Raw genomic sequence first — 26,676 nt, 5'->3', positions numbered from 1 at the left:
CGGTGCCACCTGGTAGGCCTTCTTGTGAGCCAAGTGGTGCGAAGAAATGTGGCTCGTTTCTTCTATCTCCACAGCGGTCTCCATTCGCGGAGATCACCAACGCGGTGACGCTCTTGGCGACGGTGTATGGAGACACTGGAGACGACATCCCTCTTGCACAAATCCAAGCAAATCTGATCGCCTCCAAGCATAGCATGAGGCAGGGCATTATTAGAGATTTAAGCTAAGCCTATTAAATTTTATTTTTCTGGGCTGAACAATGATTTCGGACTATTTTTCGGTCCCCATAAGGTCTGAAAAATCGGTCGACAACTATATAGATATTGTAAAGGATGAAGGGCATAAGGCAGTGCAGGCTGCAAAAAGGAACGGAGAGAAGAGGAAGACGACGAGGCAGAGTAAATGAGCTGTTCTGGTGAAGGGCTGGCTGTCTGTTTCCTTACAATGGCACAGTCATCGAAAGCACAATTGTAAGGAGGAATGCGCAAGTCCTCGTGGGTCCTCGGCTTTCCGTGTAACCTGCCAAGGAACACCATACATACTTGCTTGTTGATGAAGCCCGCTTCCCTACCATCATTGCACGTACCGCTCGCACTGTCTGGGGACAGCTCCAGGCCTCTACGGTGGATCCAGTGCAGAATAACACCAACGATCTTGCTCGGGCCATTGTTATGCTAACAAAACAGCTTCAGGATATCACTTGCGCCTTCCCATCTGTCATCGTTTGCACCACGCTTACCATCCACGCCCACAAGAGACCGCTTCGACTTCTAAGCCACCGAAGAATGCCTTCCACGTTTCCTTGGTGATAGATTCCACAGCCGTATGTACCACGACCACTGCGATGTCTGTGGACACCACCCGACTTCTTGACCAGCTGGTCAGTCAGCCTGGCAGAGACCATACGCTTCCCACAGTATGTTGTCGGCTTTCCAGAGTCTGTTGTTGTGGACCTACTGAGGTTTCACAGTTTCGCTGATGATGATGACCTTTGGGAGCAGGAACTCAATGCACTAGGTGACCACCACGTTTGACCAGACAACAAAAGATGGTTGGTTGCAGCAAACCGAGTTCATGGTGGAGCCAAAGCATGGGACAAGTACGAAGGTGTCAAGCACTGGTTCTGGCCTGAATGGACTGCATCTCTGATGGCTGCTTTCGGCTGACTCTCCTCTGCCTACAGCCAGTCCGACCAACACTGTCCCTTGAATGGGACTCGTTAGGGGCATCGCCTCAATGCTGCAGCTGTGCCTTACAGCTACACCACAGACAGATTCACAGACTGCCTAGCCATAGACAGCCGCCGCAGGCAATCAATTTCACTGCGGGTCTTGGACTCTGCATTGTTATACGGCACCTCACCATCCCTGCCACATACCAAGACCACATCCCATTTCTTTCCAACCCCATTCCCCATAAACCTGGCAGTTGGTGATGTGGCCCTAATTTCACCACCACTTTGCCACATGGAGGCACCAACTGCTCCCTCACACACACAATCACTGCAGATGCACAACCACTGCAGTAACCCTCTGTGGACTCAAGCAATGACAAGCTTTCTGAACCATCGGAACCTTATCCTTGGATGTCAGCGCAGCTATTGGCCAAAGGTGCAGCGGTTTGCCGCACACTGATTGAGGTCTCTCTGGAAGAACCCAAGGTGACCAATACAAATGAGGTCTCATTTATTGAAGACCTGCTCATGGAATCGCCCCTTAGTCCACCTTCAGACAAGGATGACTCAGTAGCACGTGTTTCTCTGCATTTTGTGTTGCCAGCACAAGACAGTGCCTTGTGTTGACAGTGCAAGACTTGCGAAGTCAGTTCTTCACATGTCAGATGAAGCACCATCAGTTCACACCTAAAGCAACAAACATGCGAACAACATCATTGCCTACTCTGAACCACAGATGTTCCTGCCATGTATGTCAATGAGGGAACAACGGAGCTGACATGTGCATAAACATTCCCTTGAGGCAGGCAAAACAGACATCGCCTGTGTTATCAGTATCCTGTGCAATGTCAACAACGCCACCTGCTGCTTCGGCAAGGAGGCGGCTCCAAAAGCCTCGACCTGAGTGCAACAGTCAGTGCCGACCGCCAGAGAAGGTGTTTGTGCACTAAACGACTCAATGACGATGACTTCTCCAGTCTTATCGACTGTGGTTTTCATCACTCGAGCACACTCACGCCAGAGCCGATGCCATGAACCCCATATGCCAAGTCCTATTCAGCAAACCGCGGTGGAAATATGCAGCGTAGCTGAGTGTAAAGGTTGCAGTGCACAAGGCGCAGTGCGGGCAAAAAAATTGAAGGGAAAGGAAAGAAGAGGAAGACAACGAGGCAACATAAAACATGTGTTATAGTGGACGGCTGGCTGCCAGTTTCTTTACAGCGTGTGTGTGTGTGTGTGTGTGTGAGCGCGCGCGCGCTTCTACCATGTGACCGGCTTTCCACACTTCACCATATATTTATGTAAATACAGTAGAACCTCGTTGATATGCTCCCGTTACGTATGTTTTCCCAGCACTAATGTTTGCAATCAAAAACACAAAAAATGACCTAATAAAGTTATGCTCATTTTTTACTGGTTCATATGTTCCCTGAAAACAAGATTTTTGTGGCCCCAACATTGAATATGTTACCAAACTGCAATCGTATGATACGTTTTCCAGCCACTAGATCCCATGTAAACAAGAAAATGCGCAAGGGATGCGCGATCGAGAAAAGTATATAGCTGCCCGCCGTGGCAGCTTCCCCGCAATAATTGCCCGCCAGTCTCACGTGAAAATGCCAGCATGAATTCAGTTTCTCATTTTGGTACCAACAAATCTTCTCTGGGGTCATTGCGCGCCACACTCACAGCTATCACAGCCAATCCTATTGCGATCATCATCTTCGCCTATCTATGTCACACTGCGTGGTGCTGTCGGAAGCATAGCGCATGCTTTTAATAGGCGATAACGAAAACGCGCCACTGTTTCCTGCTGCAGACTGAGATCATATACGTTTTCTGGCCCCTAGATCCTATGCAAACAAGAAAATGTGCAAGCACGCACGATCGAGAACAGTATATAGCCTCCCGCATCACGTGAAAACAACTGCGTGCACAGTTTCTTATTTCAGTACCACCAAATTTCTGCCCGGGTCGTCGCACACCGCATTCACAGCTATTGTCACCAAACCTACTGCGATAAGCATTTTCCCCTATCTGTTTTACAGCACATGATGCATTGTGCAATTGGTAGCGTACTGCACACTTTTACTAGGTGATAGTCCAAAACACACCATTCCGTGCTGCAAGCAGCATGATGTGGGCATTTCGTTTCAGTTTCCCCTGGCCCTCTTAAAACACCACAATGCGCCTCGGGTCGCCAAAGCACAACCAGCTCAACGAGCATCAGCGTCTCATGCGGCAACGATTCGCGCAACGCTTTGCATTAGGTAGATGTTAACAATAGTTGTATCTACAAATTTCTTTAGTTCTTTGGATGGATTGTATGTTCTCCCGGTTAGTACATTTACTTCCCGCGGTTTTTTCCTAAACCTATGAACAAGGTTCTACTGTATATATACACACGCACTTCAACCTTGTTATAACAAGACAGGATATAATGAAATAATGGATATAATGGAGTACATTCAATTTCCCTTGAAATGCACATAGAGATCCAAGTATGTAAAACCTTGTTTTAACAAAGTGAAGTTGTTCTGCCAATGGATATGACAAACCAGATTCGTCTCCAAAACCAAACTTGCCAACCGTTGTGCACCGAGCATCGTTCAGCAGTTAGAAATTCCCGCATCGAATATGTCGTCGGGCAATGCTGGTCTGTCTCACCACGGCGCGTGGCGGTGCGCAAGCAGCACTTCTTTCTTATCTTATTGCAGCTCTCTCTCACAGCAGCATGTAGCTGGCGAAGCTAGATGCACCATCCGAGACTGCGATCTCAGAATCCACGCCTGGCTGCACGTGCCACATATCGGTGATGATGCTAGCACGTGGTGTGTTTCTGCACAGGTAAGCCCTCTGGCATGTTTTGATGCTTCAGATCTGGCTTCTGAACTGGCACATTGAATGCCATATTGTACCATGTGTCACCTACTTTTTTTCTCATGGCAGGCATTCAATCCGGCGTTACATCAGAGCAAGTTCGGGATGTGATCATTATGCAAAAGAATTAATAATTAAAAACTCACCTGTTGACTGGAAAAGTGGGGGGTGCGTTCATTATGCGAGTAGATATGGTAACAAAAACTCAAATTAATCCAAGTCGAATTAAGAAACTTCTACTGCAGCTGGTATTGTTGCATAATAAAAGAAGCAACAAATGCCTTTTTTCTGCCTGTGCTATAGTGTTGTCATTTCGTTCATTACCAAGAGAGCTTTAGACCCCATAATGTGTGCTTTGTCTCTATAGCTTTGACAGCATGGCCACCGAAAGAATGTCTGCAAGCTTAAGTAAGCAGATTCCGATTCCCATGCATCAAATAAAGCGGGGTGCGCACCAATCTCAGCTCTTCCGTTGCCTTCCTGGGCGATGCTCCACAGTCGCACCTGGGACCCGTAGGCAACGGCCAGCATCTTGGCCCCGCTCTCAGGTGCCTGCGCCGACGCCGTCGTCACCACTTTGGCATTGAGTGCGATGCGCTCAATCACGGGCTCCAGGTAGGGACTGGTGAATGCCAGCTGCCACCCGGTCGAATCCTTCAGCCTGCATGTACACAATTTGCTCAGCGAGGCAATGAAAGTGTTACTTGATAACACTGTGCATACAGTATTTATGTTGGGTTGCAATTGGGGCCAGTTGGTTATACAGTTAAGCCTTGATATAATGAACTTCATTGACAAAAATCTCGATATTATGACTTACTTGTTACAACTTCTTGTGTATAGAACACCATGTATTTAGAACCTCAGCATAACAAAGTGTGTCTATACACAATTTCAATGAAATGAAATTTCACTGCCATCGTGAAGGAATATCAAGACAATGCAAACTTCCACAGACGCAGATGGTCAAATGTTTTAATTACAAGCGGCTGCTTGTGAATGTACCTCACAAATTATGCACCATGCGACCAAGAGCAACTGTCGAAGCAGAGCAGGGTCATTTTACGTATAAAATCCAAGGGCGATGAGATCCTATTGCGCCACATGCGCTGGATACTTTGGGTGCAAGTGAAAGTGTGCGAGGGTGACCCAAGAAGGAGGGTGGCTTTATGAGCCCTGCCTCCCTGCGTCAGAAAGTGGTAAGGGAGAGGGGAGTGAGCTCGCAGTGATGAGAGCACGTGCACATGTAAGGAGGGGGTAGAGGAGAGAGGGAGGCATGTTGCCGTACGCTTCATTTTTTAGCATGGCCGTGGCTTCGCATGGCTGTCGGCACTGCTGAATGCGTATTCAGCCTGGGGGCCCTGTTTTAGAGGTAATCCGTTGCGTGTGCAAAGAGTGGGCATGCCAAAATAGCGTGGCATCCCGTGCGTTTTCTTTCCATGCGTATAGTACTGGAGGTTGTGTAATCTCTAGTTTCGGAGACACTTTGATGCTAGAGGCAGATGAAGCAATCGCTCCCTGCTGCCAGCACCTTTCATAACACAGTTGAACCTCAGAATAACAAAATCGGCGAGGAACACGAAAAAATTCGTTCTCGCAAGAATCTCGTTGTTGCAAAATGAGACAGATAGGTAATGTGTCACAAAATGAAACTTTACTGTCAAAATTCCGTTGGCCTACATTGGCAAGCTTTGTTCGAGGATATAGCACTTCACTGTCGACAGTACAAAGTGCACCACATGTATCGATCAGCAGTGGCAGTGCTGCCGTGGAGCAGTATTCTCGGTAAATTGCTTTTGGAGATACGATCCCTTAAGAGATTTTGTCTAACTTGGGGCCGGACACAGAGCAACAGCACTCCAGGCATGCAGTAGCATTTCTTCAGTGCGCATTGTCGCCCATAGGCGTCAATGCGTCCGGGGCCGAGTGCAAAAGTGATCGTACCCCGCATACCTGAAGGCAATTGATCGACATTATGGCTCCTTCACGCAAATCTACATCTAGCGCTGAATCTGCACGTGATGCCTGGTGAGTGACACCAAAACCACCATTCTTGAAGCAAGGGATGCAGATTCCCAAATGATCGCTCAATCACGGCCCGATACATGGCACTCCATGCTGCGACCGCCATCTCAAGTGCCATAAACATTCCATGTTGGTGCGACGTGGATTTTCCTGTTTTTGCTGTATTTTTCTCACCGAGCCGCACATTACGCATTGCGCTAGCTGTGCAAAAGCTGTCGTCAGATGTCGGTAGCAAGATGCGTGCCGCTTCAAATGGGCGATCAACAAACAAGGTGGCGGCCACGACGTGTTCCCAGCGCACATGATCACTTCCAGCGCTTGGTTGTTTTTGTAAAGAAAAAATGGCGGCACCTATACAAGTATAATGTGGTGGTATTTTATGCAATTTAAGTGCAAAGCAATAGCATTTCAGCACATTTTGGAGCCTGCTAGCCTTGCGAAAGTAGGTAATATGTGGGGTTATTTTACGGCAAATTTCGTTGATGTGGGATTGTAGTGCAGTGACAATTCGCTGTCATGAGGTACAAAATGCATTGAACCCTATGGGCGTGCACCGGGGATACAAGAATACTTTATTGTCACGAGAATTTCGTTGTCACGGGATTTTGTTATTGCGGATTTCAACTGTAGCGTCTCCTTACTGCAGAGAAAACCCTATCAACTGCGAGGACAGCGTAGACATGAAGCGTCACTGGCTTCGCTTCGAACCGCAGTTGTGAAGATAATGTCGACAGAGCGTGAAACCGCATCTTTTGTCGCTGACTCTCCAATCCAAACAAAATGAATCTTTTTTTCATTCAAATTTGCTTCTTCCCATGCATTGCCCGATAATTTACAAAATACTGCATCCCCTTCCACGTATGCTAACTCTATTGACCACTGCACTTACTTGCATAAAAGGTTGACCGGAAAGATTACTTGTCCAAGAAAATTTAATGCATGTTCACAGCATGTAACTTTGCTAGGATTGATTGTGAGACCTGCAGAGGCAATTCTTCACAGTACCTCATCGATATGTTGTAGGTGGTCTTCAAATGTTTCTAAATAAGTTAGCACATCGTCAAGAAATGCCATGCAGTAGTTGCGCTTTATGCCTTCTAACACTTTGTCCATGAGAGACTGAAATGTTACTGGCCCACCTGCTACCCCAAATGGCATTCATTTAAATTGAAACACTGCTCTATGGCACAAGAATGCACTCTTCGGTACATCTTCGGGAGCAACCGACACTTGAAAGAAGCCCTGAGCAAGGTCGAGGCTCGTGAACCACCTAGCGCGGCCGAGCTGAGCCAGTACCCAGTCTATGCGGGGCATGGGATATACTGGCACAGTTGTGATTGCACTTAAGGGTCTGTAATCGACCGCAAGGTAATATCTTCCAGTTTTCTTCTTTACTAATACAGGGGCACTGGCCCAGGAACTGGAGCAGGGCTCATTGAGGTCTTTGTCCAGCAAATCTTGGGATACACCCATCAAGAATTTCTTTCTCTCTTTTGGCTGTTAACAGGGTGCAGCTTGCATCTAACTGTCTGTTTTGTGAACCACCAGGGACGTGCAACCTGGCATAGTGGTAAAAACATGGTTATGGTCTGCAAGGATGTTATTAAGTTTCTGCTTCCGCTCTGCCCAAAGGTTCTCTAGACTACACTCGCTACTCTCAGTGGTATTGTGGCATACCTCCTGTACATCTGCAAAAAGTACTTGTAGAGAGCTGGCCACATTTTCATCAGGCTCTTGACCTTGCTTATCGCGTTGCTACGCTGTCTTAGAGACTGACGGCGGTCGGTGTCCAGTATTCGACGCACATGGCTGCTTTGGTGCCTTTCTAAATTTGACGAGCCCATATGGGTCAGAGTGCAGTGACCATCCACCAAGGCCCATATGGAGAGGGATACCTGCCACCTCAAGAAAATCCCCCCCAAGGACAACATCGTGACATAGCTCAGGCAAAAAAAAGAAAATGCTGCTTCCTGGACCCACCTTGCCAATGAATACAACAGCGAACCGATTGTGCAGTTTGTGACCAGCCCTGAGCAAGCCTCAGGGTTCGTGCTTCTTCCCTGAAGGTGGCTCCCGCACACTTGGCTGCTGCGATGGCACCGCTACCTATTAAGCTTACGCTTGCCCCAGTGTCCATGAATGCATAAAGGACGCTGTTGCGAATCAACAGTTCAAGCAGTGGTTCTTTATTACGGGCTGTTGCGAGCACTATGCAGGGATGTCGCGTAGCCGTTGGCCGGAGAAGTGGCAATCTGCTTGTAAGTGTCCTGGGGAATTGCAGTGAAAACAGCGACGTTGGCTGTGTGGTCTAGCAGTAGCGCATTGACGTGTAATATGGCCAAAACCGCCACACCGCCGACACGTGATACTGTGGTATGGCGGCTCGAATCGCGGGATACCTTGCGTCGCTTGAAACCTGAAGTTCTGAGGTGCTCTCCCGAGTTGTTGCGGTGCCAAAGTGTAGTTGCCCCGTGTGTTTGGCGCGCGAGCGAACAGCACAGGTGAGGGGTTCCACTCCGGGGCTCCAGCGTGAAGCGTCGTCGACCAAGGACACTCAAAAGCCGAAACTGCCGCAAGCTGCAGCTGCCACTCTCGTTGCTGGGCTGGGAGGGTTTGGTTGGGCGTTGCAGTGATGTGGGCGGAGACGAAGACCAAATCAGCTGCTGCTCATGCAATGCGCGGTGGTGGCGGTGGCACATAGCGCAGGCAATGCCATGATAGGGCCGGCCGCCTTCGCCATTTCCTGCAGGTTTGTGAAGCTCCTGCTGGCTGTTAGGTCTTGGCAATGTATTGGAATGCCAGATGCATTTGTCTCCGCATGCGTTCCACCTTTTCGGCATCTGAAACAGGCTCTGCTATACGGTCATAGTATTAGGCAATCATGTGAATGACTGCTTGAGGCTTTCTGCCGGATTCTGAGTGCACTGATCTAGCTCTGCTTTTAGTTTAAACTTGTAGTCAACGGTGGTAAACACCGCCGTAAATTCGTACGCGACGGACTGCCAGTCGGGATGCACACCTGAGAAACACCCCCATTGTTTGGCTGACCCCTCCAATGCTGCTGGAAGCAACTGCAAACGGCGGTCAGGGGGGACCCCCGCAATATCGCAGTAGTCTGAGTACTTCTCCAGAAAGTCTTGCGGCCAGTTTCGGTCCTGGTAGCCACTGAATTTCGGCAGTAGGATGGGTGCACCTTTGATGTTGAGTGCGGGCCCTGCCCCGGTTGTCTCATCAAGCCTAGCCAGGCCGATTGTCTCGTGGGGCCTAACCATGACGTTGAGCGGCATGGTGTGCAGAATTTGAGCTATGTCAGCCGCGAGTCTCTCCCTTTCCATTGTGGTCCCGGAGGTCGAAGCCAACAGTCCTTGGACGATCGAAGAAGGCAGGAGAGGCTGCACAACTGGCTGGGTGGCACTAGACATTCTTGGTCCTCCATGTAAGGTATGGTCGGACAAGCACCCACTTGTCAAGTACGTTCTTTATTTCGGGAAATCCTTGGTGCACGCACACACACGCAGTCTGCGTTCCGTCCCGCCCCACCGCACGTGGCTTGCTCCGCCGATTATTTCACTCACTCAGCTCGTTTTTGTGCGCTCCCCGCGTGCCGACCGCGCACACACGCCTTCCATGTTCTCTCTCCCCGCCACACACCACAGCCTGCCATCCCATGCCTGCTGCTCTACACAGCTGCCTACTGTCTCGTGCCTGTGACTCTATGCCACCTGGCGTTGGACCGGTACCCTCACATGGTGTTTAACATACTTAGAACAGTGTGTAAGGAGTGCGGTAAATGCGCACAAAGGCTGATTAAGAAATCGGCTACACTTACGAACGTCAGCGAGTGCACCGCGCACAAGCGGATGTTAAAAGAGGCACGAAGAGAAAGGGTGCCGTGCGGCACGCTGGCAGAGTGCCCCTCTCCGCTTCCACTGTCTCTGGAAGCCACCTTCTCCTCTGCATCCTTAGATATCTTGAAGATGCACGTCTTTTTGGTGTCAGAGCAAATGTGGAACCAATTTTTTACTACTGCTATGACAACAGCTGATCTCGCTGCAGAGTTGCCATCTTAGTACTGCCACTGCCTGTGGAGCAGTGCTCGCCACTAGCACAGGAGACTGCACAGAAGGGCATCGTTAAGATGCTCTAGACGCCCCAATCGGTGAAAGAAGCCTGTAGCTTCTACAGTGTTGCACAGAACTATTGAAACAGAGTATACATCTGCATAGAAGCCGACAAAACCTTTGACATGATGGCGAGCTAGTGCGGGAACTTCAAGGCACGGTGGCCATCCGTCTTTAATTTTTTGTGCATTTGCTTGCTTACGAAGCCTCCCCTCATGGCAAGAGTGGATGTTCTTTCTGGTATTCTAGAAGGGCAAGTTACTGACGCAGCTGAACATATTTTTCATACAGTGGATCTTTTAAGTGAAACCGAAAAGGAAATACTCAGTTATGTTGTGTTTGCATGTTGTGCCTCTGCAGTAACAAAGGGGCAGCCTTAGTGCGAGAGGAGGCTCAGTTAGCGGGAAGAGATGCAAGAATGAAAGATTGGTGGCAACAATGCCTTCAAGTTTTTGAGCCATCTTGCCAATGCTAGAGCACACGGTGTGCTTTACTATGTTACTTCTTGTCTGTATTATTTATATCCAGTATAGCTTCCGTTTCATGTTTGACCATGTCCAGCTGATACACTGCTCCATGACACGACAGTGGTATGACACAACCCCGACTGTGTTGTGACGTTGATGGTACAGTGGCGACAGACAGCAGCATGACGACAATGCAAAGAAGACAATGGCCAGATGCATAATTACGACAATGACAACAATGATGGTATGTTATGTCATTCAAATTTCTCCTTGTTTTTGCCAAGCTGTTAGTTTAACCATGAACTCGTAGTGACTTGCCCAGTTTTCTCTCCAACTTCTTTAATCTAAAATCAACTGTATTTACTTGCATAATGCTTAACCCCCTTCTCCTTCTCTAGCTATAAAGAAAAAATTTTTCCATGAGTAATCATTGCCCCTTCGAAAATTGCTGCAGTGACTGCCATCAGTTTGTTCGGGACAGTAATGATAATAGCGCATGGCAGTCGAGAACTAGTGTGACGATCAGCAACACAGTGCTGACACTGATACTAAATAGGGTGGGCCCGAGCCACCTCAATTATTGATTTTCAGAGTCAGGGTTCTGCTAGTGTCTTCATTCAAACAAAAGCCATTTGCAGTTTCTACTTGTGTAGAACCCGTGCTCTTATAATACAAAAGTAAGTACTTGTCCTTTTCAAGCCAGCATATGATCTCCCGAGCCCAGTGTATATACCGTATTTACTTCCATAATGATCGTACTCCCGTAATGATTGCATCCCTGAATTTTGTTGTCAAAATTCTATTTTTTTTTCTTTCCCGTGTAGTGATCGCACCCGAACTTGCCGCAGCGATATGTCGTGTGCCAAGTCTAGCTAATCATGATCGCGCCTACCACCTGTCGGATGCTGTCAAATGCTACGCGAACAACTCTTCAAGACAAAACAAGCGGTCTGCATGCACCAAACATTCTTAAGCAGATGCCCCATTTTATTCCTTTCATCCCTTTCCACACTTCCATGAAAAAGGAAAAAAATGTTACAACCAAAATTGCCTTGGCTTTATTATTTGTAGGCTTCATAATGGTTGCGGTCAACAATAACAAAAGAGGCGCATTTTGATTCTTCTCGTATGTACTCGTGGGAACACAACAAATCGCGAGCGGAAACGATAGTAGCCACGTTTACGCTGCTACATTAGAAGTGTACCCTATTCACACACGGACGCTTGTAACACAGCTAATATATTCGCCCACCCTTAGCGGAAACATGCCGTATTAGGATAGTAGTGAAGACAAATGCCGCAGTTTTCGCAGCATGCCCGCCATGTGTTTCTATGTCACTGGCAGCTAAGTGCGCCCATCTCTGTTTCTGTGCCATAAAAGTGGACATGGCTAGGTTATTGCCGTGGAGTTGCCGATATTAACGATATTATTCATTACTGATACGGAAGAAACTGTTTCAATGCGCGTAATGTACTCACGAAAAGAAAAAAAATCTCGTTCGGTGCGTTCGGCTTGCTCTGCCGGCCACCATTTTTGTTTTGGTGTCCCGCACTGTTACAGCAGCAGCCGCCTGTTTGTTGACCTATTGTCATCCCGCAGCAAATGCAGGATGAAAAAACTATTTCTTTCTCGCGGGAGATTTACCCCGCGTAATAATCGCAGCCCTGAATTTGCAGCAATCTTTTTGCCAAAAAAGTGTGATCATTATGCGAGTAGATATGGTAGGTATGGTTCTTCTATACGGAGGAGAGGGTAAGGCGGGTGGGTGAAGCAAGAAACGAGGGTATGTTAGCGGCGAGGGTGTAGAATTGAAAAGAACAATGTGCTACCGAATGTTGGTGGAGGAAAGTGAGGTAGCGTTGTGTGTCAGCCGGTTGACGTGTCACTGTAACTGGCTGGCATATGGTGCTACTTCGCATTTCTTCACCGACATTCAGTAGCACACCTGTCTTTTGAATTCTACACCCTCGCTGCTAACACATCCTTGTATCTTGCCTCACCCACCCGCCTTACCCTCTCCCCCCCCTTTAGAAGAACCGTGCCTATATATACTAGGCCGAGGAGAGCATAGGTCACCCTGAGAAAGACAAGTCCACTCGATGAAATGTTGGCTCCTGCTTTAACCTTATTCTCGTCTTGCTCATCATCTTGAATTTCCATATCCCACCTTCCCCGCGTTTCCAAAGGTAAGTAAAGTTTGAAAGTAGTATGTAGTTTCAGTGGCTGGCATGAGAACCCCGACTTACACACTTCATTTTTCATGTTTCTATTTAGCACCTAGAATGTTTTCTCAGAAGCATCTTCCTCCCAATTTCGCATCAATCTTTAATGAAAAAAAGAGCATTATGTTAGTAAATGTTGTACATCTGTTCGGTCGCTAATCCATACTGCACTCCTTGTTTCTCAAGCTTACACCTACCTTTCTTTTAGTACAATCACTCAAATGTGCAGTCCTTATCAATAACTCAAATTTCTTTTGTTATCTTCCATGCTTCAGCCTTATGGGTTAGTACAGCTAAAGTGCACCAGCTGTGTGCTTTTGAAGTACAATAGAGTCTCGGTGATGCGATAACGACCGATATGAATTTCGGGATTATACAAAATTTTCAAAGGTTGCTGCCCATGTCTAGCTTACAAAGTACTAAATTTCCAATGTTGTAAGCTGTGTACCGTGGCGCGGCAGAAGATACGAGTGATCGAGCTGCCATGCGCCGATGCCCAGGTCCCACTGCTGTTGCAAGGAGACCTACGCCACCAACCCCTGTGCGTCCCCCACAAAAAAGAAAAGAACAGAAAAAAAGAAAAGCTTTTGGTTTGTACAGTATCATGCAACTTGTTGGCCATTTTTGAACACCTTGCAATGTTATCAGAAGCCGGCACGACAATCACACGTGACTCAGTGTTGCCTAGTGAGCAAGATCGGCGGCATCTGCTACCACGATTATCTCTACATTCCATGCCTTCGGTCGTCTTCGGCACCGGATGACAATTTGAAACCTTTGCAGCCATCAGACCACTCGATACGAAGTAGCTTCGTCGCGGCAAAGAAAAGTAATCAGATTCCCTTATCTTCTGCAAATCACGTCCTTATCACCGTCAGGCGCAGCAAAGAAGACACAGCAAAGAAAGAAACTCGAAATGACCAGGCAGATCTTAAGATGTTGGCCTCGGAACACGTGCAGCTCACTACTGCCAAAATGTACGTGAAAGAAGCGCACCACTGGGCCTTTTCAATTATCCGTCCCCAACAGATAATCGAAGAGGCCCAGTGATTCAATTTCACGTCAGCCAATAGGAGCGCTCCCTGCGTGTAACGTGACTGCAGTAAAGAATTCTGATGCTAGTTCTCCCTTTTTACACTGCCTTTTGTTGCTTTTATTTCTGCATGGAGAAACAAATACAGAGCTGCAGCTATCTGAATCTCCAATTTCTGGTGATTATGGGCATAACAAGATGGCAGCGACACATCAACAGAAAGCCACACCTGAGTGATCAGCAGTGCCAGAGCACCTCACGAAGCCCAATTTCGAAAACAACACACACAAAAAATAGAATTGTCTCAAATTGTGCTGCGAATTTCTTCCAAATATTTCGCGATGAGATAAAGAAAGGTCTTAAGTCCGCTGACGACGGCATCACACGTGAGCTGTTGATTGTTTGGTTCCACGCAGCGCACAATTTTGCGCACTTTGCATGAGGACACCTGAATAGTGGTATAAGCCGAATACTGAGGAAGACACAAGCTCCTCACAGAGCATGGTCATGCGCTGGGACATGGCAGAAAGCGAGATAGTTTCGGTGTCTGCGCGTGTGACTGCACGACGTGGGAACGAGCAGATGAAACGGAAGTACATCTCTCTTGCTGCGGTGCAAAGTAAAACAAAAACATGCAGCCATTTGGTTTGTGTCTTTTATTATTTCTGTAAGCTTTAATTCATCTATTCTAGCAACATATTACACAAATAACAGATGTTGCCTCGAATAATTCTCGAAGTCACGTGTCACCACGAGCGACGTCACAGCACAAACACGTGTACGTAGGCACACTAGCCATGTCTTTCTCTATACACTCGCATGTGGCGATGTAATACTTTGCAGACACGATCGTTATCGCGCATTGTATGCTCTGCGCTTGTCAGCTCAAAGTGACCAGACCTGGTAACGCGCCCTTTAAAGAATGGCACTGCTATAACAACTGCTAAGAGGGGTCATAGGCGGCAAGCGATATACGAGTTCCACCGAGGCGTCACCTCGGTGGCCCCAAAGGGGTCTTGTATCCAGGTGCTCTACGTAGTGGAGTGGAAGGTTCCTCACGAGAACGAAGCCCTGGAGGGACTGAGTCGCCTGCTGGGCCTCCTGTGATGACAACGTCACAGGAGGCCCCCCCCCGCCTTATATGCGAATTTTTCCTTTAGGTGTGGCTTCACAGCAACTCAAATTTTGTCTTACAGTATAGCTTTACGGCAGTGCAAGTCGCAATGTCGTGAAGGTGCACTACGAGGTGAAATTCGATATGCCGTGAAGCCACACTTAAAGAAAAAATTTGCATATAGCCTGCACACTGTGCATTGAAGCTCTCTTCCCCCCGTTTCTTGGTCGTCATATTGCGTTTTGGTTGTGTTAGTTATTCAGTATTTCGGACAATCCCTGCTGATTCTGAATAATCCGTCAGCTATGCTATATTGCCTTATATAACGTGGCATACTGAAGCTTTTCTTCTTGGTTGCCCCAACTGCACCCTTGCCTTATAATCGAATAATTATGGCAGTCTGCCCCAATGGCCCCTTGAGGATGCAAGACGCTTGAGCTAGGTCCCACCTGTAGCAGCTGACGAAGTGAGCATAGGCTACGGCGATCCAGTTCTGGTGGCCCTTGACCATGCAGACCCGGAGATTGTCCGGCCATGCTGACACACCTGCCAACAGGAGAGCATCCAGTCAGTGGGAAGGCTGGGTGTAGTTCCACGACTCAATGCGGACGACCATAAACTCTGAAGTACAGCAGCAGCAAATATGCAATAGAGTTCCTCAAAACATGATAGCATTATTTAGTTTGTTGGCTGTTACTGTAAACCACTCCAGAACAGTTTCAGACAGGAAGGCCATGGGGTCATGGAAAAGTATTCTAGTGTCCAACCGTTTGTCCCGTCACAATGCGTAAGTGTCAGATGTTTAATCAATCCTCATCAACCATTGTCATTAACAATTGAAATGAATTTGTGTAATTTATTGTTAATAAATGCAGCCTCTCAATGTTTAGACAGTTAATTACATACCCTAACATGTGTTCCTTAAAGTCTGCTCTAGTGATTTTTTATGTCACTAGCGGCCACCCAATGCACACAATATGCTTAAGATATATGTCATACATGCACGATGCCTTGAGGCAAGTCTTTGAATATATATACAGATGCACCGGTTCATAACAAACTGGATAGTTTTGCAAAAAGTGGCCGTCATATCAGTAGTTAAATATATATGGACTCGCTCTTTAGGAAACACTGAGAAATTAACTGCACTGAAGCTGCGTTTCGCCAGCACTTTGGTGGAAACCAGACTTTCAGCGTCATTTTTGTTCCAGTGTGTCCCCGCACCTAGCTGCATACTTTAGTTAGAAAAGTCCATCTTAAGACCTATAAGCGGCATCGTATTGCCGTGTCAAAATGGCTGCCGGTTCCCGATCACCCGTCATTTTAAAACTGCAAGTGCAGCCACCAATTTTTATTCGAGAACTCGTGATATATTCTACTACCAGCTGGACATGACTAATTTACACAACAAAGCGAAGCATTCCAGTTGGCCGGAAGCATGAACAGTGGAAACAACTGCGGCATGCTGCCACTGTGAAGGTTTTTCGGCCTTGTGACTACACATTAACTACACAAGAACGGTAAAATTACATTATCTATGTCAATTTGGGTGAAACAAGTGTATGTTTAAAAGACAGAACATCACCCTGAACCGTTATTGGCAAAAAATCTTAGCCACATGTGCATTTACGCTATTGTACGAAGAGGGCGATGGGAATAACAGACCCTTGAACACAGACAATGTGAACACATAAGCAGACATGCAGACATTACACGTGAACATGAAATATGAAGTCACCGACAGCGTTCCAGTGGGCAATGGAAGGGACAATAATGAGCCCACTCGTGCACGCACTTCAGTGACAGTTATTGAGCCCCTGAATGTCTTCCACGGCTTTGTGAAGTGTAGTCGTGGAGACTATGAGACGCTGTGCGTGATTAGTGGGCTACAGATCATGGGCCGTGAAAAAAAGAAAGCTATAACCAAACTTGCCTTGGCTTTATTATTTATAGGCTTGATAATGGTTGTGGTTAACAACCACCACAAAGGCGCTTTTCGATTACTCTCGCCTGCACTCATGGGCATGCAACAAATTGTGAGCGGCAACAATAGTAGCCACCTTCACACTGATACGTTAGAAGTGTACCCTATTCACATGCCGACGCTTGTGACACAGCTAAGATGGTTGCCCACCCTTAGTGGAAACATGCCGTATTAGGATAGTAGTGAAGACAAATGGTGCAGTTTTCGCAGCATGCCCACCATGTGTTTCTATGTCACTGGCAGCTAAGCCTGCCCATCTCTGTTTCTGTCCCATCAGAGTGGACATGGCTATGTTATTGCTGTAAACTTGCCGATATTAACAATATTATTCATCACTCATACGGAAGAAACTGTTTCAGTGTGCGTAATGTATTCATGAAAAGAAAAAAAATCGCGTTCGGCGCATTCGGCTTACTACGCCGGCCGCCACTTTTGTTTTGGTATCCCGCAGTGTCACAGCGTCAGCTGCCCGTTTGTTGGCCTGCTGTCATCCCGCATTTGCTGCGGGACGAAAATTTTTTTTTTCTTTTCGCGTAAGATTTAACCCGCATAATGATCGCACCCCTGAATTTGCAGCAATTCTCTTTTATAAAAAAGTGCGATCATTATGCCAGTAAATACAGTACTTAATTTCTATCTCTTACTCTGAACAATACAAGGTATGTTGGTGGCAATACCCCCTGGAGGTTTCGCCTGTCGCTTGTTGGTGTGGTGTCCCAAGTAGGCCGAGTAATTTTGACCAACAATGTAGTGCCAGTGAGCACACCTCTGTTCTGCCAAATAAAACAATAAATAACGACATGAATACCTGTGCGGATAATGCCAGCTCATAGGTTATTTCTAAAGCACACAGGTGAGTTATTGGAATAGCCCATGTTATTGAATAACTTTGGTTTTATTAAATTGGGGCTACCAATTCGCTCTTTCCATCACAGTCTTGGACAACCAGTGATACCTGATTGACCATGCCAGCCAGATAGCAGCAGTGAATGGGGCCCTGGGCTGAAGGCTCCAGCATCTGGGACTTCATTACAAAACAAGTAAAGTTTTCTACTGCTGCTACTAGTACAATTCTTGGATTATTAGGCGTCTGCCCATTCTTGGCCGATCCTCCAGAATGACTATGTGCCACTGTGATGAGTGAAAGAAAACGGCGCCGACGACAATGCGTCTCCTGGGTTGGCTGTTCAGCGGAGCACCATTTGTGGCCTGGCTAATGCCTGCATATGCATTGAGCACTGCGGCTCGCGCACAAGTCGTTCGCAGGGCAGGCTGACCATACCTGCAACGTGCACTGTGGCTCGGATGCAGGCTGACTGCCAAGTGGCTGTCCTTGGTTTGTGGCAAGCCATCTTCTTCCTGTCCAACATCGAGGTGTCTTCTACGTCATCACGCCACCGCCCCTCATTACAGCACCGTCCCTCTGGCACCTCTAGTCTCCTGTCTACTGTACCGTGAGCTCTTTTTAACTGTTTGTTTCTCGGACACACGGCAGCCTCAGGACTTCTAGCCTAGTCATGTCGTGTCGTGTGCCTTAACGTCCTTTGTGATTGTAGTTTGGTAATTGTGGGTTTTATAAATGTAGTTTTTTTTTAGTTTTCATAAATGTAGGTTGTGTTTCCATTATGTGTTCGACTAATTTTCTTGCGTCCTTTCCTCATCACGCGGCACGACAACCAAGTGTGATGAAAGTCCCGCAACTTCTTTACAGCCACTATGGCACAAGGGGCACAGAATACTTCAATGCAGCTAGATATGCATCACACTTCTCCGTGCACACACCTACCACCGGCATTCTTTCCTCAGCAAGCATCATGCACTGCCTTTGCTCTCGTGACATCGCTGTGTGGATGTCCCAAACTGCACGTCAACCCGATTTGGTGCTTGCCATCTCGGCCTCGCTTGTTAACAGTCTCGTGCAAAAACAAGCATTGCACGAGATTAAACGTGGTGTAGCAAGAAAATAAACAAAACTGTAAGCATTCCATTTATTTTCATAGAACTTAATTTTCAGCATCACAAAAGCGTAGCTCTACATACAAGATTCCAACATGTGTGCTCAACCTGCACAACTTCTTACCCATTCTCTTCCCTAGGTTGTTATGATACCACCCTTTCCACTAATGCCACTCATGTTCTAGTAATCAAACAAGTGTCCAGTGCAGACCTGTGACTCACTCACCCTGGGGCAGTGCGACACTGGCCCAGCCGCTGTCGTCGCGGATGCGGCGGCTGAAGTCGGCCGAAGAGTTGCGCGAGTGCCGCAGGTCGAGGGAAGATGCACGCGAGTGGCCCCGGACGCCACCTGGCCGCAGGTCGGACGAGCTGCGTGACAGTTGCGGCGGTGGTGGTGGAGGCGCCATGGACGCCGACGGTCCAGCCTGCCGGGCGTCCAGCGACGGGTTGCGGGAGTGGCCGCATGACGAGGTTGGGGGAGGTCGGGAGCCGCCCGCCTCGGGCATCACGCGGAACACTGAGCCTGGCCGCGCATCTGAAGGCAGAACACGTCTGTCATGCCGTGTTGTGATATTGCACGAGTGAGAAGCGAGGGGGGCAAGAAAGTCACACAAACTGTGGTATACTGAAAGTTGGATGAGTTGGCATTGGATTATTCTGAGTAAGGCGTCAAAAGATGAGACTAAAGGAGGAAAAGGCAAGACAACAGCTACTATCAAGTGAGTTTTTATTGAAGAGAGGAGACTATATATAGTGTGATGCACAGCATTGGTGGCGATAAATGCACGTGCAAAGCATGAACAAAAACGCAAACAGGCACAGCACAGCAGCTTCAATGCTATGATCTTTCTAGGAACATCATTCCCCCCCCCCCCCTTTTTTTTTGACTGGGTGAAACTTGGCTGGCTTACACAGGATGCAGCTGTTTTGTTGGTTTAATAAGCCTGAATGATTTCCCTTATGTTTTGATTGCAATGCGTGTACAATATCATGATGCTATGAAATAAAGTACCAGAGCGACCAGATCCACTCTCTCGGCTATGCACAGCAAAGCGTGACATTGCATTATTTCATAGCAATAGCAATTATATCGACGCTCCAGGTGCATCTTTGCCATCGTCATCGCAGTCACTGTGATGTTTTGTATGAAGTCCAAGTGCAATAAGACCGAGGCCATGCACCATATCACTTCACTTTATTACCTTAAAACCCCATTGGAGGAGTATTACATAAGGGTATTACATAAGTGTATTACATAAGGCTATTACATAACGTATTACATTCCATACCATATGCTGTAGGTGTGAGTGAAAGCGTGAGAGGGCAAGCTGAGGGCGGTGGCTTGATCTCGCACACGCAAGGGAGGAAGGTGGGGAGGAAGCACGCCGCCTTGCACCGCTTACAAGGCACCGGGGGGTTATACTCCCGCGGCAGCTGCACGCGGCGCAGCTGAGTGCGGTCGCACGAGCCCTATGTTTTAAAGTGATCTGTGACGAGTAGAGAGTCTAGGTGCGCCAAGAGCTCGTAGCTTCATGTGCACTGTGTTCTCACGGCCTAGTTCCCGTTGAAGCAAGAGGCAGCATGAAGGTAAATTCACTTACTGCTGCAGCCACTCTTTCTTATCCCAGCGTTTTGACAGAGAGTGTCCACGCTCATCTAGCGAGGTGTGTTTATGTTTGCCTGCGCGTACGTGACACCATGCTTGTTCATTTAGTTAGTAAGTGAACGTTTACGACTTTATATGGCCGATAAATATATTATCCTTATTTCGTATAGCTGTTGTGGGGATGCGCGGCACTCACGCGTTCCCTGATTTTCCCACATAGCTCCCGTCTCCTATAATCCGGCTTTGCCACGTGGCCTGGGGCCCGCTGCGGTCGGTGTGGTTGAAGCGCAGTGCAAAAGATGGCGCGAGTGTGGCTCTGCTAACGCCGCCTAACGGCAGGCTACTTGGGTGCATAAAGGACAACGTGCTTCCTCTTTGGTTCGGGAAAGGCAAGCAGCGTGGACGTGCCGCGCGTGCGCCGATCCGTGCTTCTGCGAGACCGTCTCGCGTGGCCTCCTTCGAACGTGCCACCGTTCGCGTAACCATACGCGGGAACGACCACGTGTTGGGATTCAGCATGGGCGCGAACACATTTGCTCGCTATCCGGTCGCGGTGAGTCGGACTTTCTAGATTTGTCGCGCGCCCATCGGCATGTGTTGGGGATAGCAACTCGGCTAGCAGGCATTGATCTATGCAAGGTGCAATATATGCCCTTGTGATCGTTTGCACTACTGTGGTGTTCCTTTGTCCCAAGAGCACAAGTGAGAAACCCCACACTGTATACTAATTTGCTATCGCAACCCATGTTTTGCCTTTCGGGTAAAACACAGGATTCTTTTATCGCATTCTTGTGCTCATTAAGGCAAACATTGCCTAGCATGGCTACATGACAAAGGTATTCTGTATAGACCACCGATAGCACAAGGTACAAATTGTTTTTTATGTTTGACCATGCAGACATGCTACCTTCATTGGATGTAGCTCTCATGCATTCGTCAACGAGCCTGAATATTTTTCGTAGCTGACCCCAAACCAAAAAGACTACCTTTACACCAAACCTTCACACCGAACCTTTACACAACCTTCTTAAAAGGGTCCTGATCCATCTTTCTTTTGAGGTGCCAAAAATGCCTTAGAACGAGTGTGGTGCCTCCTAGGAATATATTACAGGAATAATTTTTGAGAGAGACCTAGTACGAGCCTAGATATTAGAAGTGACCTTTCTCATTCCCCCTCAATGTTTAGAAGGAGTCGCCTATGGCGCTGGCTCGTTCAATATGTGTTCCTTCTTTCAGTAGAAATCAACAGGCGCCCTTGGCAACACATACTCACAGCCGCTGCTACTACGTTCGACGTTGGTCTCATAATTTTGCTGTGCTATGGTGCACCAGATAGGCGTGCATGGCTGCTTTTACAGTGCACCTGTTATCGCAACTAGAACCGCTCAAAAACATTATATTCAAGTTTTTATAGTTTTAAACAAAATACTAAATCGCTCACAAAATCTATATGTTCAGGAAGTGTGGGGATTGTTAAGTACAATAAGCAGGTGAAGTTTGAAATGCCTGTTGATTAGGGTTTAAAAGAAAATTGTTCAACCCTTGTCAATGGCCCCTATAGAAGCATTATATGAAATGCTTTTTTTTCTCTCTCTCTTCTGTGGGCAGACCAAAAATAGCAGATATTTCATATTCTAAAGAATAGGGGACTGTTCTATGCGTGACGTGTGGCAAAAGTTTGAAGTGCCCGGTGCAATAATGTGCTTTAAATATAGTTGCTGAATACGCATCTTCTCGCAATTTGTATACTTTATGCACAGCATGTAGTTGCTGTTCGCCAGTCTCCTTGGTGAACTCTATTTCGTTGAAATAGGAAGCTTGTCAGGTGTGACTAACGAGAAATGTTTAATCTCTGTAGCTTAATTATAGCCTTTGTAGAAAGTTACTTATTCAGGTGTTACAGAGTGTGATACTGCTTCTATTTTCTACATTTCCCAATGTCCTAAAGAGATTACAGAAGACAGCAACTTCAAATTTGGTGAAACTTACTTATGCAAATGCTCTGGAGAGTTATGAGTGTTTTACGAGTGGAAATAATTTAACTTATTTCCCTGGTGGAACAACAAATGCCACTAAGATCAGATTTAGTGAAAATGGAGGAAAGGCCATGGCAAATATATGTGTGAAGTTAAATGCGTGCAAAATAAATACCGCCTTTGCTAAAAATTTGAGCAAGTGCTCGAAAGTGTCATATTGTCACTATCAGCTGTGCTTTGCAATAAACTGATATAACTCTATTTTACATCAAGTTTATTTTTACTGGAAATGGAGCTCATGGTCAATGCAATGTGTGGCACAACTTTAGATGTCCCAGCCAGATTAGAAGCATTGCAAATGATTACTGAATTCTCCTTTTTGTTTTGCTTATTTTTCCATTAAAGGAGGTTTGTAGTAGGTTTCTATGGTGTCTTTGATGAACTACAAAAATTATACTGTTTTTAATTTCTTTAAAAGTAGAGGCACATTATGGATAACGTGTAAACAAAGCCTATAGTGTGTGAAGAAATTGCAGGCCTTAGTAGTAAATTACGTATGCAGGCTATTCGGAGTGTTATACTAATTGTGTTTTTAAGAAGAATGCAGAAGTTAACATGAAGCCCTGGGGGAACTGTAAGCTGGTACAAGAGCACATCCAGTGAAAACGGGGGGAATATTATGGCCAATATTCTCACTAAACAACATGCATGTGGATGACTTATCGCTTTTGGGAAGTTTGTGTACTAAGCGCCCGAATGGGGCATATGCTGGACCAGTGATATAAGGGCATCATATTGAAGTGTGTGATTTAATTACGGGACACTGAAATTTATATTGCAACTGCTTGAAAGAAACAGCTTTGCTGAAAATTGGGTTGCGATTGTGCAGGGTCACACAAGTCTGCAGTTTTTTCCTCATACTGAGTGCCATAAGTAGCACTATTCCTTCCGCACGTGTCTCTACTACAATCACGCAATGTCCAACGCTCAAAGGAAACGTTGCCGGTGTGTTCGCCTATGCAAGTACATAAGCAGCGGGTCCATTGGTTCAGCGATGGATGCTGCACTGCAGACTCGCACTGAAAGGATTCCCAACGTCACGGATTATGATGGCGATGCACTTTGAAGGTGCGCAACTTGGGAAGACTAGGAAGCGATCCGGTGGGGGCTCGACCTGACTCACGTTGCCGCGTGCCCAAAGCCACTTCACCCACAAAGACCAATCAGAGCACGGGGTTGTCCGAGCATCTCAACGGTGAAAGGATTTGCCTTGGCACCCTGTGCAGTGTCTACAGGGTGCAGCAGATGCAGCCACACACAACTGTAGTGCACATGGCGCAACTTTTGCTATGAGCACGGTAAGCGCTTGGGTTTGTTTTAAGAAGCGCACTGATCCAAACACCCTTCTTCAGTGATGTCAGCTATCGGCCAATATCAGTCGTTTATGGGAATCTTGCATACGACGACATATGCCAGTTGCCAGCAGCTTCGAAACGAGCGAGGAGAAAATTCCCAATTTTTTCTTTCCTGGCATGCGCTGCCACTATGTAGGAATACAGGGAATTTTTGTCCTGCACCTCCCTCTCTAGGTTTTCATTGCATGATTTGTTTTAGAGCTAGTTTGCTCCAGCGCATCTATATACTACTGCTCGTGCATTGGTGCGCGTGTGGCTGGGTGGCGGTTTGGGTTTTGTACCGCGGGCCGTTTTAGCTTCTTGCGCTCGCAAAACTGATGGCTATCTCGTTACTAATCACTCAAAAGGTGGCTGCCTGTTTCTCGCTTGTTTAGTGCTCACAGGGGCGTGCATAGGAAGGATGCTGCCTTGCATGCATTTCCTTTTCCTTTCTTTTTTTTTTTTTGGGGGGGGGGGGGGGAGACTTGCGATATCAAATTGCCTCTGGTTGCCGATGAGATGAAGATTAGCAGCAGTTTGTCACACGTTTTGCTTTTTTGATGGGTAAACAACCACAGTTTTCTTGAGTGCGGCACATACGCAGTTCGATTACGCTATGGATGTACACATTAGTGTAATAGCAGGAACATTTGAGACTTGCGAAATACTCTCATGTGCGCATATTCTAAACCTTGAACTATTACAATGCATCAAATTTTTAATTCTTATAAGTTTATTTCCTTTTTTTTGTTATTTATGAATAAAGAGTATATATGTACCAACGCAAAATATTTTTTTCTCACTTTATGGTCACCCTAGTAAAATTTTGGTAAGTTTTTTTCGACACAGGTCCCTCAGCAGAATTGGAATCTGCAATAAAAAAAATCGGCCCTGGGCAGTCGCATATGGTGAAAAAAAATCTACCCTGACAGGGTTAATGTGTTGCGAGAATGCACACCCACAGGGAATCGTAGCCCTCTTACTCGGTGTGGTTTTACTCCTGACTGCACTCTTTTCCTCCGGGCCATTCATCTTTAACCACTTTGTCAGCTCCTCACACACTTCAGCCACCATGTGCAGGAATGGAATGCGTGTGGACCAAAGCATGCAACTGTGCTCCAAAATTGTGCCTACAAAATGCAGGTGACTGCACATGAAACGGTCAGGTGACACAAGACATGCTTAAAGAAAACCACAGTTGCGACGCTCACCGACGACGCCGGGTAGCCCCGTCAGGCACGACGGATCAACAACAAAGGGCGGCCGTGGAGCCCCATGTTCGGGACGACGGTCGGCTCCACCGGCGGGTGTCGGCAGGAGACCCGAGGGTGCCCCGTTGCGGCCGCCAGTGGCAACCTCGTACGGCGGTACTGCTGCACGCATAAATTTCGTGACTCCAGGACACTGCTTGTCGTCAGCCAGCAAAAAGGCATGAGTGTCACAACAGTCACAATGTAACCAGCTGAAGTGGCTGTGTGCAAAAAATAAACTGGTCACTTTACGCTTTACTATAAACCATGCTATCGCTTTTCAATGCTCCACTCCCAGGCGAAACTGCCAATTTTTGTTGTTCTCGTGTTTTGTATCGGCACAGCAAGCTGCTGACAGGCCACAGAACACTACAGGAGACCTTTTGTTGGCGCATTGCAGGTACCGTGCTTTCATTCCTTTTGTATAGAGCAGAATGTAACTTTTTCTTTTTTGCCTCTAACCGTGTGTATGCTTATAATGAATATTGAATATAACAAGGTTTTACTGTCTCTATTTATCAAAAAACTGTTTTCTTAAAAGATTTTAAATGCTTGGGTTTCTATGGGAATTTAAAATAAATGTTGATTATAATTAATGTAAATTACACATTCATATCTATTAGTTCATCACAACCCTTTTCATTATAACGAGGGCTGACTGGGTCTGTGTTGGTAAAAAATAATGGAGTTGAAAACATTTGTTCCAGTGATGTTTTGAGCTTATCACTCCTTCCGGCAATTTCTGTTTCAAATTTAACACTCTAATCAAAATTCTCCTCCCAGCAGTCAGCTGAATTGAATTTTCTCTCGTAAATGCAATCAATTTTATTGCAATCAGTCTGGTGTTGTTTAAAGAGAGCATTTCAGAGCTGGCATGTATTTCAATAGGAAAATTGCAGTTGGACTTGAGGATTGATCTTGAGAGCAATCCGGTGGCTTGTTTGAATTATTTCTATTGGCTATAGTTTAGATGCACTTCTGGCTGGCCACTGCTTCAGGTTGCCACGACAAAAGGGTCATATTCACAGATGGAAAAGGCTGAGGACATTTGCTACACCTTCATGTCTCCATGTTTACTGAATGTAGGAGCTTCTGCCAACCAGTAGTTCTCAATGCAGAGACAGGCAACAGCTCACCAGCCATGGGCAGGTAGCCATGAAAGAGGACATCGCCACAGGAGGACTGGTGCAGGTCTTCGCACAGGATCAGCCGCTTCACTGCAAGGCAGTGGCATTTCAAGAGCTGATGACAATGCAGCAGTTGGAGAGAAAAGGTTTACTTCATGACTGTTTGCCCCGTTTGGAGCAGCCAGACGTGACTGGAACTGTACAGTTCCTTTTAAAGGCACCAGCAAGATTGTGCCACACTGTGAAAATGCATTTGCATAAAGAAAGGGGCTGACACAGCGTACGAATTCCTTTTCCTCATTTCTATTCCTTGCTTATCAGCCAGTGTTCATGGCTTGCCGATTCC

At 46.8% G+C, this 26,676-nt stretch overlaps 1 protein-coding gene across 5 annotated transcripts in view; it reads right to left on the bottom strand.

Moving 5' to 3' along the window:
• The window catches only part of LOC126535512 (BTB/POZ domain-containing protein KCTD3), a 139,067-nt gene that overhangs the window by 84,977 nt on the left and 27,414 nt on the right, over positions 1-26,676 (bottom strand). For 4 of the 5 annotated variants that reach the window (XM_050182324.3, XM_055073161.2, XM_055073162.2 and 1 more), the window contains 5 exons: positions 26,340-26,420; positions 25,165-25,326; positions 19,204-19,512; positions 15,487-15,583; positions 4,510-4,715 (listed from right to left, as the gene is read on the bottom strand). In XM_050182324.3, coding sequence (XP_050038281.2) covers positions 4,510-4,715; positions 15,487-15,583; positions 19,204-19,512; positions 25,165-25,326; positions 26,340-26,420 — 855 coding nt within the window. The remainder of the gene's footprint in view (positions 1-4,509; positions 4,716-15,486; positions 15,584-19,203; positions 19,513-25,164; positions 25,327-26,339; positions 26,421-26,676) is intronic. The other variant, XM_050182325.3, reaches the window with a different exon arrangement.

The sequence above is a fragment of the Dermacentor andersoni genome, chromosome 7 (assembly GCF_023375885.2).
Source record: "Dermacentor andersoni chromosome 7, qqDerAnde1_hic_scaffold, whole genome shotgun sequence".
In the NCBI taxonomy this organism is placed as follows: Eukaryota; Metazoa; Arthropoda; class Arachnida; order Ixodida; family Ixodidae; genus Dermacentor; species Dermacentor andersoni.
This window is presented reverse-complemented; position numbering and strand designations above follow the sequence as displayed.